The sequence below is a fragment of the Peromyscus maniculatus genome, chromosome 1, assembly GCF_049852395.1.
Source record: "Peromyscus maniculatus bairdii isolate BWxNUB_F1_BW_parent chromosome 1, HU_Pman_BW_mat_3.1, whole genome shotgun sequence".
NCBI lineage: Eukaryota > Metazoa > Chordata > Mammalia > Rodentia > Cricetidae > Peromyscus > Peromyscus maniculatus.
This window is the reverse complement of record NC_134852.1, coordinates 39,246,043-39,258,911: the sequence shown is the minus strand read 5'-3', so window position 1 is coordinate 39,258,911 and position 12,869 is coordinate 39,246,043. Positions and strand designations below refer to the sequence as shown.

General features: G+C 43.8%; 1 protein-coding gene across 3 annotated transcripts; it reads left to right on the top strand.

Moving 5' to 3' along the window:
- Nucleotides 1–372: 372 nt before the first annotated feature.
- Nucleotides 373–11,688, top strand: LOC143274313 (uncharacterized protein C2orf78 homolog). 3 transcript variants are annotated; one of them, XM_076576908.1, is made up of 4 exons: nucleotides 388–552; nucleotides 2,414–2,721; nucleotides 3,994–5,919; nucleotides 8,161–10,342. In XM_076576908.1, exons 2-3 carry the CDS (start codon nucleotides 2,526–2,528, stop codon nucleotides 5,871–5,873), a joined length of 2,076 nt encoding a protein of 691 aa, XP_076433023.1. In that variant the 5' UTR covers nucleotides 388–552; nucleotides 2,414–2,525; the 3' UTR covers nucleotides 5,874–5,919; nucleotides 8,161–10,342. The 3 variants fall into 3 exon arrangements, 2 of the variants coding, with proteins under 2 accessions (XP_076433028.1, XP_076433023.1); XM_076576913.1 differs by lacking the exon at nucleotides 2,414–2,721 and having other exon boundaries at nucleotides 373–552; nucleotides 8,161–11,688; XR_013052906.1 differs by lacking the exons at nucleotides 388–552; nucleotides 2,414–2,721; nucleotides 3,994–5,919 and adding an exon at nucleotides 6,645–6,773 and having other exon boundaries at nucleotides 8,161–8,300.
- Nucleotides 11,689–12,869: the final 1,181 nt, after the last annotated feature.

Genomic DNA, 12,869 nt, shown 5'->3' with positions numbered 1-12,869 from the left:
CCCTCCTCCCATGCCAAGCTCTCCTTCCTGCCCAAGGGGACTGACTGGATGTACAGTGTATGCTGAAAGCACACTCAATCCTGGAAGGTGACACCTCATAGGAACAACAGAAACAGATTCATCGATGAATGTTATAAGAAGCTCTGCCAATATCCTGAACTAAACCTCCTGAGAGGGAAATGTCCATGCCAGGATTGCCTCCTCTCACTAGCACACACCTCAGCCTGCATGGCTACTGTTAGTCTCCTGGCATCCTCTCCAACCAATCCCAACTGTTAGCTCAGAATCCGAACTTCCCATTGGCTGCTGCCCCGTTTATGACATCATTCGCCCTTCAACCCAACCTACCAGCCCTGGTAGGTTCTTGGGGTTGCCACGGTGATGACTGTAAACAAATTTGGATCATCACAGGTCACCTGTGACCAGTGACCAGTAAGTGCTGTCTGATACCGGACACACTTGCCACTCTGGTCAGCTAATCAGACAAGGACAAACAATTCTCTTGCTCCATTGTACTGTGGGTTGCTGATACTCTCCCTCCGACGATGGCAGGTAAGGAAAGAAATTTTAAAACATTAAAAAAATAAGGGATCACTTTTCCCTTATTTTTTACTATACTTTTAAATTTTTGTGTAATGGGTATACTGTTAATGCTGATAGAGATATCTGGAATTGAATGTCACATTTAGATTTGGTTCTTACTGAGGCTGGAAAATATGGACCTAAAAGAAGACAAACTGCAGATATGACCCTTGATGTACACAAAGGTAGTTTGGAACTAATGTTACAGATAACCACAGAGTAAATAAAAAGGCACAAGACATTATCATTTCCCAACCCATTATTAGGCAGCCACACTGTTGAGATTAGTCTAGGTAAAGGTTTCCTGTCACATATAGAAAACAATGTCCAGCTCTAGTCCCTGGCTCTTACCCTCTATCCAGACCATCTTCCACAGCATTCTCCTCATCTTTTGGTAGGTTTGGATGTTATCAACATGGGCTGACTACTCCACAGTCAGCTGTTCTCTGGACAAGAACTGACACACCAGTGTGTGCACGGATTCTCACAAAGATTCCCAACTAGGAGAGTTACTAGAAATTAACAATTACTGTGGAAGTGTTCATTGAAGAATCCATGTAACCAACTTTTAATTAAGAAACAATCTTACTAAGAGATGAACCCCATGCTACATTAGAAATCCCAAACTGTCACTTGAAACATAGGCAGTCAACATGAAATATTATCAGCAGGTTGTATTCATGTAGTCATATTGGATGTGTGCTGAATTTATATTAAAAAATAACAAGTAGTGACTTACATAAAAAGTAGTGGGGAACAGAAGGAGCTAGAAGACAAGGGATTCTTAGCTAAATACAGTTCTTATCTATGAAAGTCCTGATCCTTCATTTCATTAAGAAAGCTCAGAGTAGAACCAAGCCTGGTGGACATGGAAGGAACCTACAATGCCAGCACTCAGATGCAGAGACAGGCCAGTCTGTGTGATTTCAAGGCCAGACAGATCTAGGTAGAGACTCTTTCTCTGTCTACATTGAGGAAAGTCTGCACAGAACAGAACAAAGGCACAGGCATGAGAAGCTGTCTAAGGTTCTCCTACTTTAAACACTTCTGTTCTGGGACACAGGTGTGAGGCAGTGCCACAGCAGGAATCAGAACAAGACAAAGCAGGGCAAAGAAGGCTGTTGTCTAGGTTAGAGCAAGAGTCAACATGGATCAACTAGGAAGTCCATGCCAGCACAGGAAGAACAGGCAGCTCACTAAATGAGTGCCATCCTATCCTTTAGCAAGAATCATTCTGAACAATTTGTGTGGGATATGTGAGAGAAAATGGGTCTCAGACTCTCCCAGACTGTACAAATGGGAGATAACAAAGATCTTCAAGGGAAGACACACAGATTCCATCTCACCCTCTTCCCATTTTCCTCTTGCTTCCTACAGAAAATTTCCAAAGTGCACCTTTCTTTGAAAAAGAATGTGCTCTGCAGCCCTCTGTGCCTGGGCTGAGGAATGCCATGCCCTTAGCAGGAAGTGTGTGCAACTTCTCCAGGGTCTCCACCCCAGCTGTGAGTGCAACATGGCTCCTGCCATCAGACTCCAGCACTGGTTGCCAGCAGCTCATGGACAGTGCCTACCCCTACCTACCAGTTGGCACAACCATGGTGACTGCACTGACTGACCAGGGCCAGATCACTGCCTCACCACTCTCCTATCCAGGTGTTCTGCAGTGTGGTCCCATGGGAAACACTGACCAGAGGGGAGCTGCACTCCAGGACTTCACTGTAACTGTCATTGATCAGAATACCACATTCTCCTCCTTCTCTAGGACAGCCCAGGGTGATAATATTTTAGATCCCAAGGCCTTAGTCCTCTCCTATCCAACACTTTCTGCCAGCTTTTTTCAGGCCATACCACCACAGGTACCAAATCAAGGATACAGCCTAGCACCTTCCTACCTGGAGGGCAGCCAGGTCTATTACAATGAATACAACAGCCTGGGCCCTCTGATGCCTGGAGAACTTGGGCAGTGCCTGCAGGCCTGTGGCTCTGTGTCCTACTCTGGGGGTCAGGCCTCTGCCTTGCAACCAGAGATGGTGATGATGCCAAAGGAGATTCAGTCAACAAATGTCCAAACACCCTTCTCCACATCTGCCATCTACTATGCCACACCTGCTCAAGACATGCCAGACACCATTCTTCAAGGTGAGTAGAGCCAGGAGGGAGGACTGAGATCTGCACTCAAAGCAGACACAGCTCAAACTTTCAGAAGTGGATGTCCTCAGGGAGGAAAAATGGGAGTCCTGAGAGCTCAGCCTTGTTCTGGCTCACCATCCCCATCTTCACTCTCTATAATGACTGACAATGCAGGGCAATGAGTGGCATCCATCCTCCATTAAGACATGTCCATGGACATCACCACAGACACACACGTCCCTGACCTAGCTAATCAGTCCCATGCACCATTCACAGCAATCGCCTCCTTCCTAATCTATTCCTCGGGGCTGTAGAGGACACCAAGACCTTTCTGTTTATTTTCTCTCACTTGAATTCTGATTCTAGAGCATTGCAATTCCAAATCTGTCCTAGAAGAAGTATTACTTGGTGATTCCAAGTGCTGGCACTGCTGTTTTCTTTCAACCATAAGTGCATTGAGAGTCCAGTATACCTGGTATACCAGAGTACAACTGCAAAATTGGGCAAAGCTTCTCTCTCATTCTCTCTCCTCTCTCTCTCTCTCTCTCTCTCTCTCTCTCTCTCTCTCTCTCTCTCTCTCTCTCTCTCTCCCCTTATCATTCCCCCTCTCTCTCCAATTTTCTTTTGCTATGGTTATTCAGAGGAGACCCAAGGCTATACATGATCACTAGGATATGTTCTAAACTACAAAGATAACCCAAGCTAAAGATTTCAACTTCTTAAACCAATATTCATATCATTAATAATAAGACTGTGAAATGTGGAGCTGGAAGAAATCCAGAGTTGTTGAAAAGATTGCCTTGCAGGAGTGAGAAACTGGGTTTGGATACCTGACCCATTTAGAAACTCAGGCAACAGGGGGAATTTGAGTAATGCCAAGAGTTGCAAGACATGAGCAAGTTCTTTAAAATTATGGACCAGACAACCTGCCTGATAGCAAATTTCCACAGAAATGAGGGTCACTCTTTCAAACACAAAAGGAAAGGAAAGGGAGGACCACAACCCCAGGCAATTCTGTCACCTCCCCATGATCACTATGCATACACACGACACACAAACACCGAGGAAAACACAAACATCTGAGAAATCATGATATCACATGGTTACCAGAAATAAGAGAGTGGTCACAAGTCTCCCAACAGAGGTGCCGCCTGTGCTATTCAAGCAGAGCTCATAGGAATGACTTCCCCACTGTTGTAGGGGTCTGAGTACTGAGGAGCACTAAAGAGTGGGGAGCACCTCACTTACCAGGCACTGACTTCTTCCTTGACCCTTTTTCAGTGGCGAAAAAGGAGACAACCCTGGGATTGACAGCTGCAGGCCAGACACTCTGTCTGCTACAGAGTCCAGACCTCTGCAATGCCAGCATGCAGGATGTTCAGAAGTCACTACCTGTCCATGGGGACTGGTCATTAACTGCCCCCATAGACAGTCCTTCAGAATTCCTGCCCTTGACTCCTGCCCCAATCTTGGAACAAACAGAGAATAACAACTTGGATTTGATGACAGATGATCGATCAACACCTCTGGATGCCTATGAGGGCATAAAAGAAAACCAAGACCCATCACTTCTCCCTTTACCACATGCCAACATGCAGCAGGCCCTGAACTACACTGATTCAGGGATCCTAAAACAGAAGCTTTCTCCTGACAATGCCACCTTGGGAAGCAGCAGCCTTGGTCAGGATGAGCCTGGGGTGCTGCAGAGTGTGATGGGCTCCAGCATGGACTTTGCACACATGACTACACTGTTGGCAGATACTCACCTTCCCAGACTCTTCAACTCAATCACTGATAGGAACCCATTGCAAGATCCCACAGCAACCCTATCCAAAGACATCAGCAGGGATCAGGTCCAGGAAAGCTCCAGCACCATCAGTGTACCCATGAACCAAGTGAGAAAGGGTGGCCAGAAAGCCTCTGAGGTGCTAGATGGGTCTCCTCAGGCCAGAATCCAGCTCCAGGACCTGGAGGAAGAAGAGGCTGTGGGCAGTGCTGGGTCCAGTGAAGGGGCTATTGACAACATGCCTAAGAACTTGGAGGACAAAGCCCAGAAAGCCACACCCAGCATGCCCAGCAGAGCAAGGGCTCAGGGGCAAGACAAGACCAAGAGATCCAGAGAAAACAACTGCAAGAAAACAGAGGAGCTCAAGCAGTCAAGGAACAGAGTCAAGGCAGATGAAAACACCACCATGCCAAAGAACCAGAGGAAGAGGAATCCACCTGAGCTCAGCCACAACAGCTTTAAAAAGCCTCGAACTCACCTTGGCATGCACATGCTAGAATCCGTGCAAGTCTTTCATCCACTGGGGAAGAAGAGTGAGAAGAAAACTGGCATCTCTTCCTCCCGTGCTCGGCTAAACTTCAGCAGCAACAAAGATCCCAGGACAGGCCCAGCCACCACATCACTTCTGGATGTGCCATGTAATGGCCGAAGCCCTGGTAAAACCCCAAGCAATGCTCAGAAAACAGAGAGAAATCCTTACAGGGAGTGTCGTCCATCTCCATCCCAGTATAAGCTGCCCCCACCTGGCAAGGTCAAGTTAGTACCTCTGCCTTTTCCAGTCCTGGACATGCCACAAGCAAGACCTATTTCTACAAAGCCTCTCTCCTGGGCTTCACACAGGGCCCCTGCACTGTACCCTGTGAGACCTCATTCTAACTCAGCTCAGTCTACCACACTCAAGCCATCTAAACCAGCTCCTGCCAGCACTTCTTTGATGGCCTCTGACAAGCCAGTTTTGCCAATTGCTACCAGTGCCACCCGAGATAACATAACCAACCCCATCCAGTCTTGCACTGGGCCTCAGACAGCTGTCTGTAGGCCAGTATCCTACAGGGCATCATCTCACCCTTCACTACAGAGGGAGCTTGCCTCTGCTGACAAGAACAAGGCCCCATCACCTCCCAAACCTCAAATCCAAAATCTAATGCAAGACTTCAGCCACCAACCAATTCCATGGAGGAATGTCCACATTGCAGGGCCAGTCATCTCTCAGCCCATCACAGAAGAGCAGAGGCCAGAGAGGGAGGCCATGAAGAGGCGGGCTCAACAGGAGAGAGAAAATGCCGCCAAGTACACCTCTCTGGGAAAACCGCACCTCTTCCTTCAGAGGGAGAAGGATATGGAAATTTCCAGATATTTTGGCTATGTCGTGTAAGGGCTGGCCTAGCATTTGGAACACAGTATTCTTCAAGATAGAGAAGGTGAGATATGGAGACAAGTATACATGCATACATTGGATATAAAGCCTTGGACATAAGTGTAGATATGTAGGTATGCATTGCGTTAAGGTGAATAATATGTACATCCCAGGATTTACACATAATTGGTCAAACATAGTTTCATTACTTGTAAATATCTGAAGACACTAAAGGTGACTGTAGAGACTAAAGTCTGTTATATTTTATCCATGAGTAAGTATATATAGAGGGTTTTGATGGTTTCTTTGTACCTTAGCTGTTATTCATTTATGTTGTCGAAGTAGTAATATATGTTATATAAATACATCATATGATATAAATCCATGGTAGTATTATGTAAGGTAAAAGTAATTAGCCAAAAAACTGTAGAGGTAATACAATAATACTCCTTGACTTTTACTTTTAGGTAAAATAAAAGTCTTTGATCTTGGTGTATTTCCTATAATGTATTCTGTGATAGTAAACACACTCCTGTTCTTACTACACTTCCTCCCATTTTGAAACACTCACCCCAGCCCTTTAATATTTACTAGTCTGGGACAGAGCTCCTCCTGAAATTTCATGAAATGAAATACAAGAGTATATGTGCACACTATCAAGCATCTACCATAAAGAGAAAATAGACAAGGTTGACCAATTTCCTGACTTGGGCATCATTTGATTACTCTTTGTCTCCAGTTGTATCCATCTTTGAAATCACCCATTAATGCTTAATTTTGTGCTTGTGTGTTTGTATGTCCTCTAACTGAATTCCTGTGGAACACATGTGTGGAGTGCCCACAGAGGCCAGAAGAGGCCATCAGACCTCTGAGGTCTGGAATTAAGAGAGATTGAAAGCATCCAGGAGGTGTTCTGAAGTAAGCCTGCGGATACTGTAAGAAAAGCAAGTGTTCTTATATACTGAGCCATCTCATGAGCCTGTGTTGAATCCAAATACTGCAAACAAAATAACGTCATTTTCTCTATGGCTGAAAAGACTTCACGTTCAACGAACATCCCACTTTCTTCACCCATGGCCATGCTGTTGGACACCATGCTTGGTTCCCTAATATTCTTGAAACGGTGCTACAGTCAGCCCTGAAGGGCAAGTACCTCTCTAATATATTGAGTTCTTTCTTTGGAAAGGCATATATGAACCATGCATGGGCCAGGTTTTGGCTTTTGGAGGATCCTCCACATTGACATCCAATCAGGCTGGAAATCTTTCCATCCTCTCCAGCATTCCATAGCATTCCTTTTTTCGAACTCTCTCAGGGGTGACTGTCATTTCTTTTCTAGTTGGCCTTGGATGGAATCTAGGATTTCTCTATGCATTTCCCTGATTCCTCCTCAATCTGAACCATTGTATGTCCTGACTCTCTTTGAAGAAATCAGGGAGAACTGTCTTTCTCTTTGCACTGTACTACCCAGGTTGCCTTCTTTCTGATGATATATGTATTTTATCTAATTCTAAATAATCTCATAATAATCTTCTTACTGGGGTAGCAACAGCAAAGATGTCCTCCTCTTATCTAGGACTATCTCTCAAATAACTGTTTCTTTTTTTCTGGGATCAAATGTTTTACTTCCCTGCAAGACCATCTGTCAACTACAGCCAGGATTTCTTGAGTGGCCCATGTGTTGCTCCATTCTGGCCTGTCTGTGAACATTCAACACTTTGGCACACTCTGTGCTCTCATATTATCAGGGATATGCACACTATTGCCTCTGAGGCATTTGGCACTTCTTTGAGAGGGTGACACATAGGAAATATAACCAATTGATTTGTTACTTTGCTTTTAGTTTCTTGAGACAGGTTCTCTCTCCATAACCCTGCATGTTCAGGAACTAACTCTGTTGATCAGGCTAGACTTGAATTCACAAACATCAGCCTGCCTCTACCTCTAACACTATCTCTGCCTCTGCCTATGGCTCTGCCTCTGCAATTACCCTGGCCCTGACCCTGGGCCTGGTCCTAACTCAAGAGTGTTGAGACGAAAAGAACAATCCCACAAACAAATAAAATCAAGTTTCTTTCTATCTATGTGCATATCCAGGTTTCCCAGCATGACTGGATGAAGAGGTCATGTGGAAGCCAATGTGAATTTTTCTTATCTACTAAAAATCTGAATATCTGAATATCTGTAGCCATGGCAGAGATCCTCAGAATGTCATCCAACTGTTGTAGAGGCCTAAGTGCAGAGGTGCACTGAAAGGTGCACATCCCACTTACCAGGTACTGACTTCTTCCTTGACTCTTTTCAGTGGTGCAAACGGAGACTTCCCTGGGAATCACACCTCAAGACAGAGACTTCATCAGCTGCAGAATGGAACTCTGCTACTCCTACACCCTGGATTACCAGATGAGGACACCACCTGTTAATGGGCACAAGTCATGAACTACCCTCAACCACAACCTTCAGAATTCCTGGCATTGCCACAAGCTCCATGCCTGGAAAAAACAGAGAATGACAACCTGCATGAGATGGCAGCAAATCTGTCAGTGCTTCTGGATGCCTATGAGTGCACGAAAGAACACCAAGACCCATCTCTACTCTCTTTAACACACCCTGACATGCAGCATCCCTTGCACTTCACTGATGTTGGGAGCCTAGGGAGAAGCTTGCTTCTGACAATGCCACATTGGGAAGCAGCAGTCTTGGTCAGGATGAGCCTGGGACATGCACAGTGTGTTGGTCTCCAGCATGGACTTTGCAGACATGACTACACTGGTGGCAGAATTTCACCTCCCCAAATCTTCAACCCACTCTCTGAACTGAACCAATTCCAGTTTCTCACATCCAACCAATGCAGAGACTCCAACGTCATCAGGAGCGATTCACACCCTTAAACCAGGTGAAGAGGAAGGAAGGGAAAAGCCCTCATCTGATTGATGGAGATTCTCTGGCCAGAATCTAGTATCAGGACCTGGTGGAGGGACAGAGCCTGGGAACAGTGCTGTGGCTAGAGAAGGTGAAATTGACATCATCACCCAGTATATAGAAGGCAAAGCTCAGGAAGCCACACTCTGCAGGCCCAGCAGACCTAGGAATCAAAGAAGACAACACCAAGAGTATTAGAGAAATCAACTCCAAGAAAGCTGAGGGAGCTGATGCTATGAAGTCACAGAGTCAAGACAGAAGACAAGCCCACTGTTCTCAACAACAAGAAGATCAGTTCACCTGAGCTCAACCCTGATGGCTTTGACAAGCCTCAAAACCACCTCAGAGAGCACATGCTGGAGTCTGTGAAGGTCGGTCACTCACTGTGGAAGAAGGGTGAGAGGAAAACTGGCATCTCCTGAACCTTGAACTCTTTGTGCCACTCTGTGCTCTAATAGTGACAGAGTTGGTCACACTTTAGCCTCTGGGGCAATTGCCATTTTCTTTATCCAGGATTACATATAGCAAGCAGAATTCATTTATTTATTAACTCACTTTTAGTTTCTTGAATTGGGACCCACTCCATACCCAGCATCTCCTAGAACTGACTACATGGAACAGGCAATCACTGAACTCAAAAAGATCTGCCTGCTTCCCCCTCTGCAACAACCTCCATCTCAGCCTCTGCCTCCCCTACAGCCTCCACATCTGCACACTCCTAGGCCACTATCTCAAGTGTGCTGGGACGAAAGGAATTCTCCAACCAGAAACTTGGAATCAACGTTTTTTTTTTTTTTCTGTACCCATGGATAACCACATTTCAGTGCATGACTTGATGAAGAGTCCATGTGTACTCCAGGGTACATTTTTGGTACATGCCTAAACTCCAAAGAGACTAAGCCACATGTTTTTACAAATGCAACTTAACTCAGATTCATTTTTCCCCTGCAAATCTGTCTTGTTTCAGTTGTAGGCTCTACTTGTTACAATGCCCTTGAAGCACTGACCTCTTATGAGGTGTGCTCATGCTATCTTGTGTATTTTCTACTTTTGTAGTAAAGTTATGATTGCTTTTCTACTTCTAAGGAGTTGGGAATCTCAGAAATTTTATTCACCCTCTCCATAGAGACTCATGGTGCAACTTTCTTCACAATATCTAAATCCCAACTACGGTTTATGTCCAACATTGTTCGTTCTAACAAGGGCTAAGTCCAGTCTAACTCACCTAGAAATTATTAACAAGCCTAGCAGGAAAACATCCTTCTACCTGAATGCAATGATCCTCACAGGGACAAATTTGAGTACAGCAGAATGATGGAAAGCAATGGCTTAGGGAGGCCTCTGGTTTTATCACTCTCTGTGTGTGGCTTAGTGACAGATTTGACCACTGCCATCAGACTCCTGTGTTCATCTTATCTCCTAGGAGCAGTGGAAATACATTTGGATGGATATCTTGTAATCTTATATTATTATTTTAAACTTTATGTATTCAAACTAAGGGTCTTATAAAATAATCCTTATTAAAGAAACTCAGGAAGCACTTTTGATATTAAAGCAATTCACACAATGCTGTACCTGTATTGAATCCTCAATATCATTATTTCTCATTGTACTATTCACTGAACATGATTTTTAAAACTATATGTTGTACACTGAGCCCAGTAACTTTGTGACCAAGGCCTACCCATTCCTTAACTCTCACCAAAATCTTAGGCATTGTTCATATGCTCAACAGCATTGCCTTCAGTGTCAGGAATGGAACATGTAGGTGTGTGTAATCTCCCACCCATATAGCGAGACAGCATCGAGAAATATTTGTCTGGGACTGGATACATATGGTATAAAATGATTATCCCAAGTTATAAGAACTCTCCTGCAATCACCTTGACTACACTCGTCACTTTAGCTGAAATGGTTCTGTTGTGTATAGACATCACATATTCCTTATCCATTGCTCTGTTATTGGACAGCAAGATCAGGTAATATAGATATTCCTGAAAAAAGCTGCTATCTATACTCAAGTGCAAAGCAATAACATGTTCAATTCCTTGGAATAGTAGGGATGGAAATTGAGATAGACTGTGGGTTTGTGTTTAAAGTGACTCCATACTGAAATAGAGAGAGGGTAGAATACTTCACATTATACCCACCAACTTATTGGTGTTTCCTGTGGAAGCAATACTTGGAAGCCCCCTACTTTCAGTTAACTCTCCATTTCTATTCTCTAGCATCAAGAAAGACCATTTTCCAATGGGCCTGGTGTTCAAATTCAAGTAATGTCTGGAATGTCAAGTCAAGTTTTCATGAACCTCCATGGCTCCTTCTACTATGTACAGTTAAGCTTCACAGCCACAGACCTGTCTATCACTGAATTAATCTGTTCAATTACTTTCAAAGTTCTCCATCCATCTGATCATCCATAACAATGGGATGTTCACTTGATTTTGGAATAGAAAGCCATGCTACATTCTTCTACCCGACTGCTCTATCTCTCAATTCCACTGGGCTCCTACTGGCAGGACAATCCCTGAGCTTTGGATGGACTGCTTTGTGCATGATCCATTTCTGAGTACCAGCCGGCCATCTCACCACAACAGCAGCCACTGAGTCTCATCAGCCTAAACAATGACAGCTCTCTCCAACAGCAACAGAAACAATGCCATAGGAAGACCAACAAAAAGTCAGACTGTAACAGTTACAGCTGCACCTGAAACTACATTAATCTACTGGAAACCACAAAGCTTTAGAAGGGAAACATAGAGACCCAATCATTCCAGTCAACAAAACAATAGCAGTTGTCTTCCCTCTAGACCTGGAACTCCTCCATCACTGGAGATTTTGTGTTGGGTTGCAGTACAAAATACGAATTCCCTTCTGTGCAGGTGTACACATATTAAATTTGGGAGTTGTTTAAATTATAGCTATCAACTCTGCTTTCTCTGTACCAGTGTATACATCTCTCTTGTGTAGATGTAACCAACCGTCTTATTAAATAAGAAACACAGAACCAATGAAAAGAAGAAAGCCAAGAGATCAGAGCTAAGAGCCTTACCTGCCTGCTGCAGCTAGCCTCTCCAGCCAAGAGACCTCTCTGAAAGAGAGCTACATCCTGTCTGTTTGTCTTGATATAGACTTTCTTTTCTGCCTTCTCTTCGGTTGTAAACCCAACCACATGACTGCCTCTTCACTGCCTGTTTGTACAGTTCTCCAGGTCTTCTATGGTTGGTATTGAGATTAAAGACTTTTGTCTCCAATGATGGCTGTAACCTTGAACACACAGAGATCTACCTAGCTCTGCCTACCAAGTGCTGGGATTAAAGGTGTGCACCACAAACGCCCAGCTCTGCTATGGCTTGCTATTAGCTCTGACCCCCAGGCAACTTTCTTTATTAACATACAAATAAATTCACATTTCAGTACAAATAAAATACCACCTTATTTCCCCTTTTCTATATTAATAAAAAGAAAAAGGAAAAAGGTTATAACTAACAAAAGAAAAACTATATACAAAAGTACAATAACTATATACAACATATATAAGTAATAAATACCTAAACAATGTCTAGTTCATTTGTATTTGACAAATTCAGAGAAAATAATTCCATTATCTATTCTATTTTGGTAAGTCCAAAGTGTACCTAATTCACTTTCTATCCTTCCTATTTCAACTATAACTAACTAATCTTCAACTCCCTCAGAGATCCAAGAAGGAAAATGATATTACCTAACAAAAATAAAAACAGGAAGTACATGCAAGCAACTTAAAAAAAATGTGAATTGACATAAACAGCCAGCTGTCTGGACAATCACCTGATGTTTCTCCATGGTGTTGGGGCATCATCTTCAGCCTATAGGCTTAGCATATATGACAGACTTATTTGTGAAGCAGGATGTACACAAGGTCAACAGTTCAACCTCAAAATGGGTGAGAGCAGTCCATGTACCAGAAATGCCTGAATTCCACTAGTGTCCTGTCATGAATCAGGATTTTAAATTTTGGATATTGTTGATGGTTTTTTAATTCAGCTGTCCATTCTTCTTGGCTGTGTACATATATGGCTACATCTCAGCATCCTGTTCTTCTCCACAGCC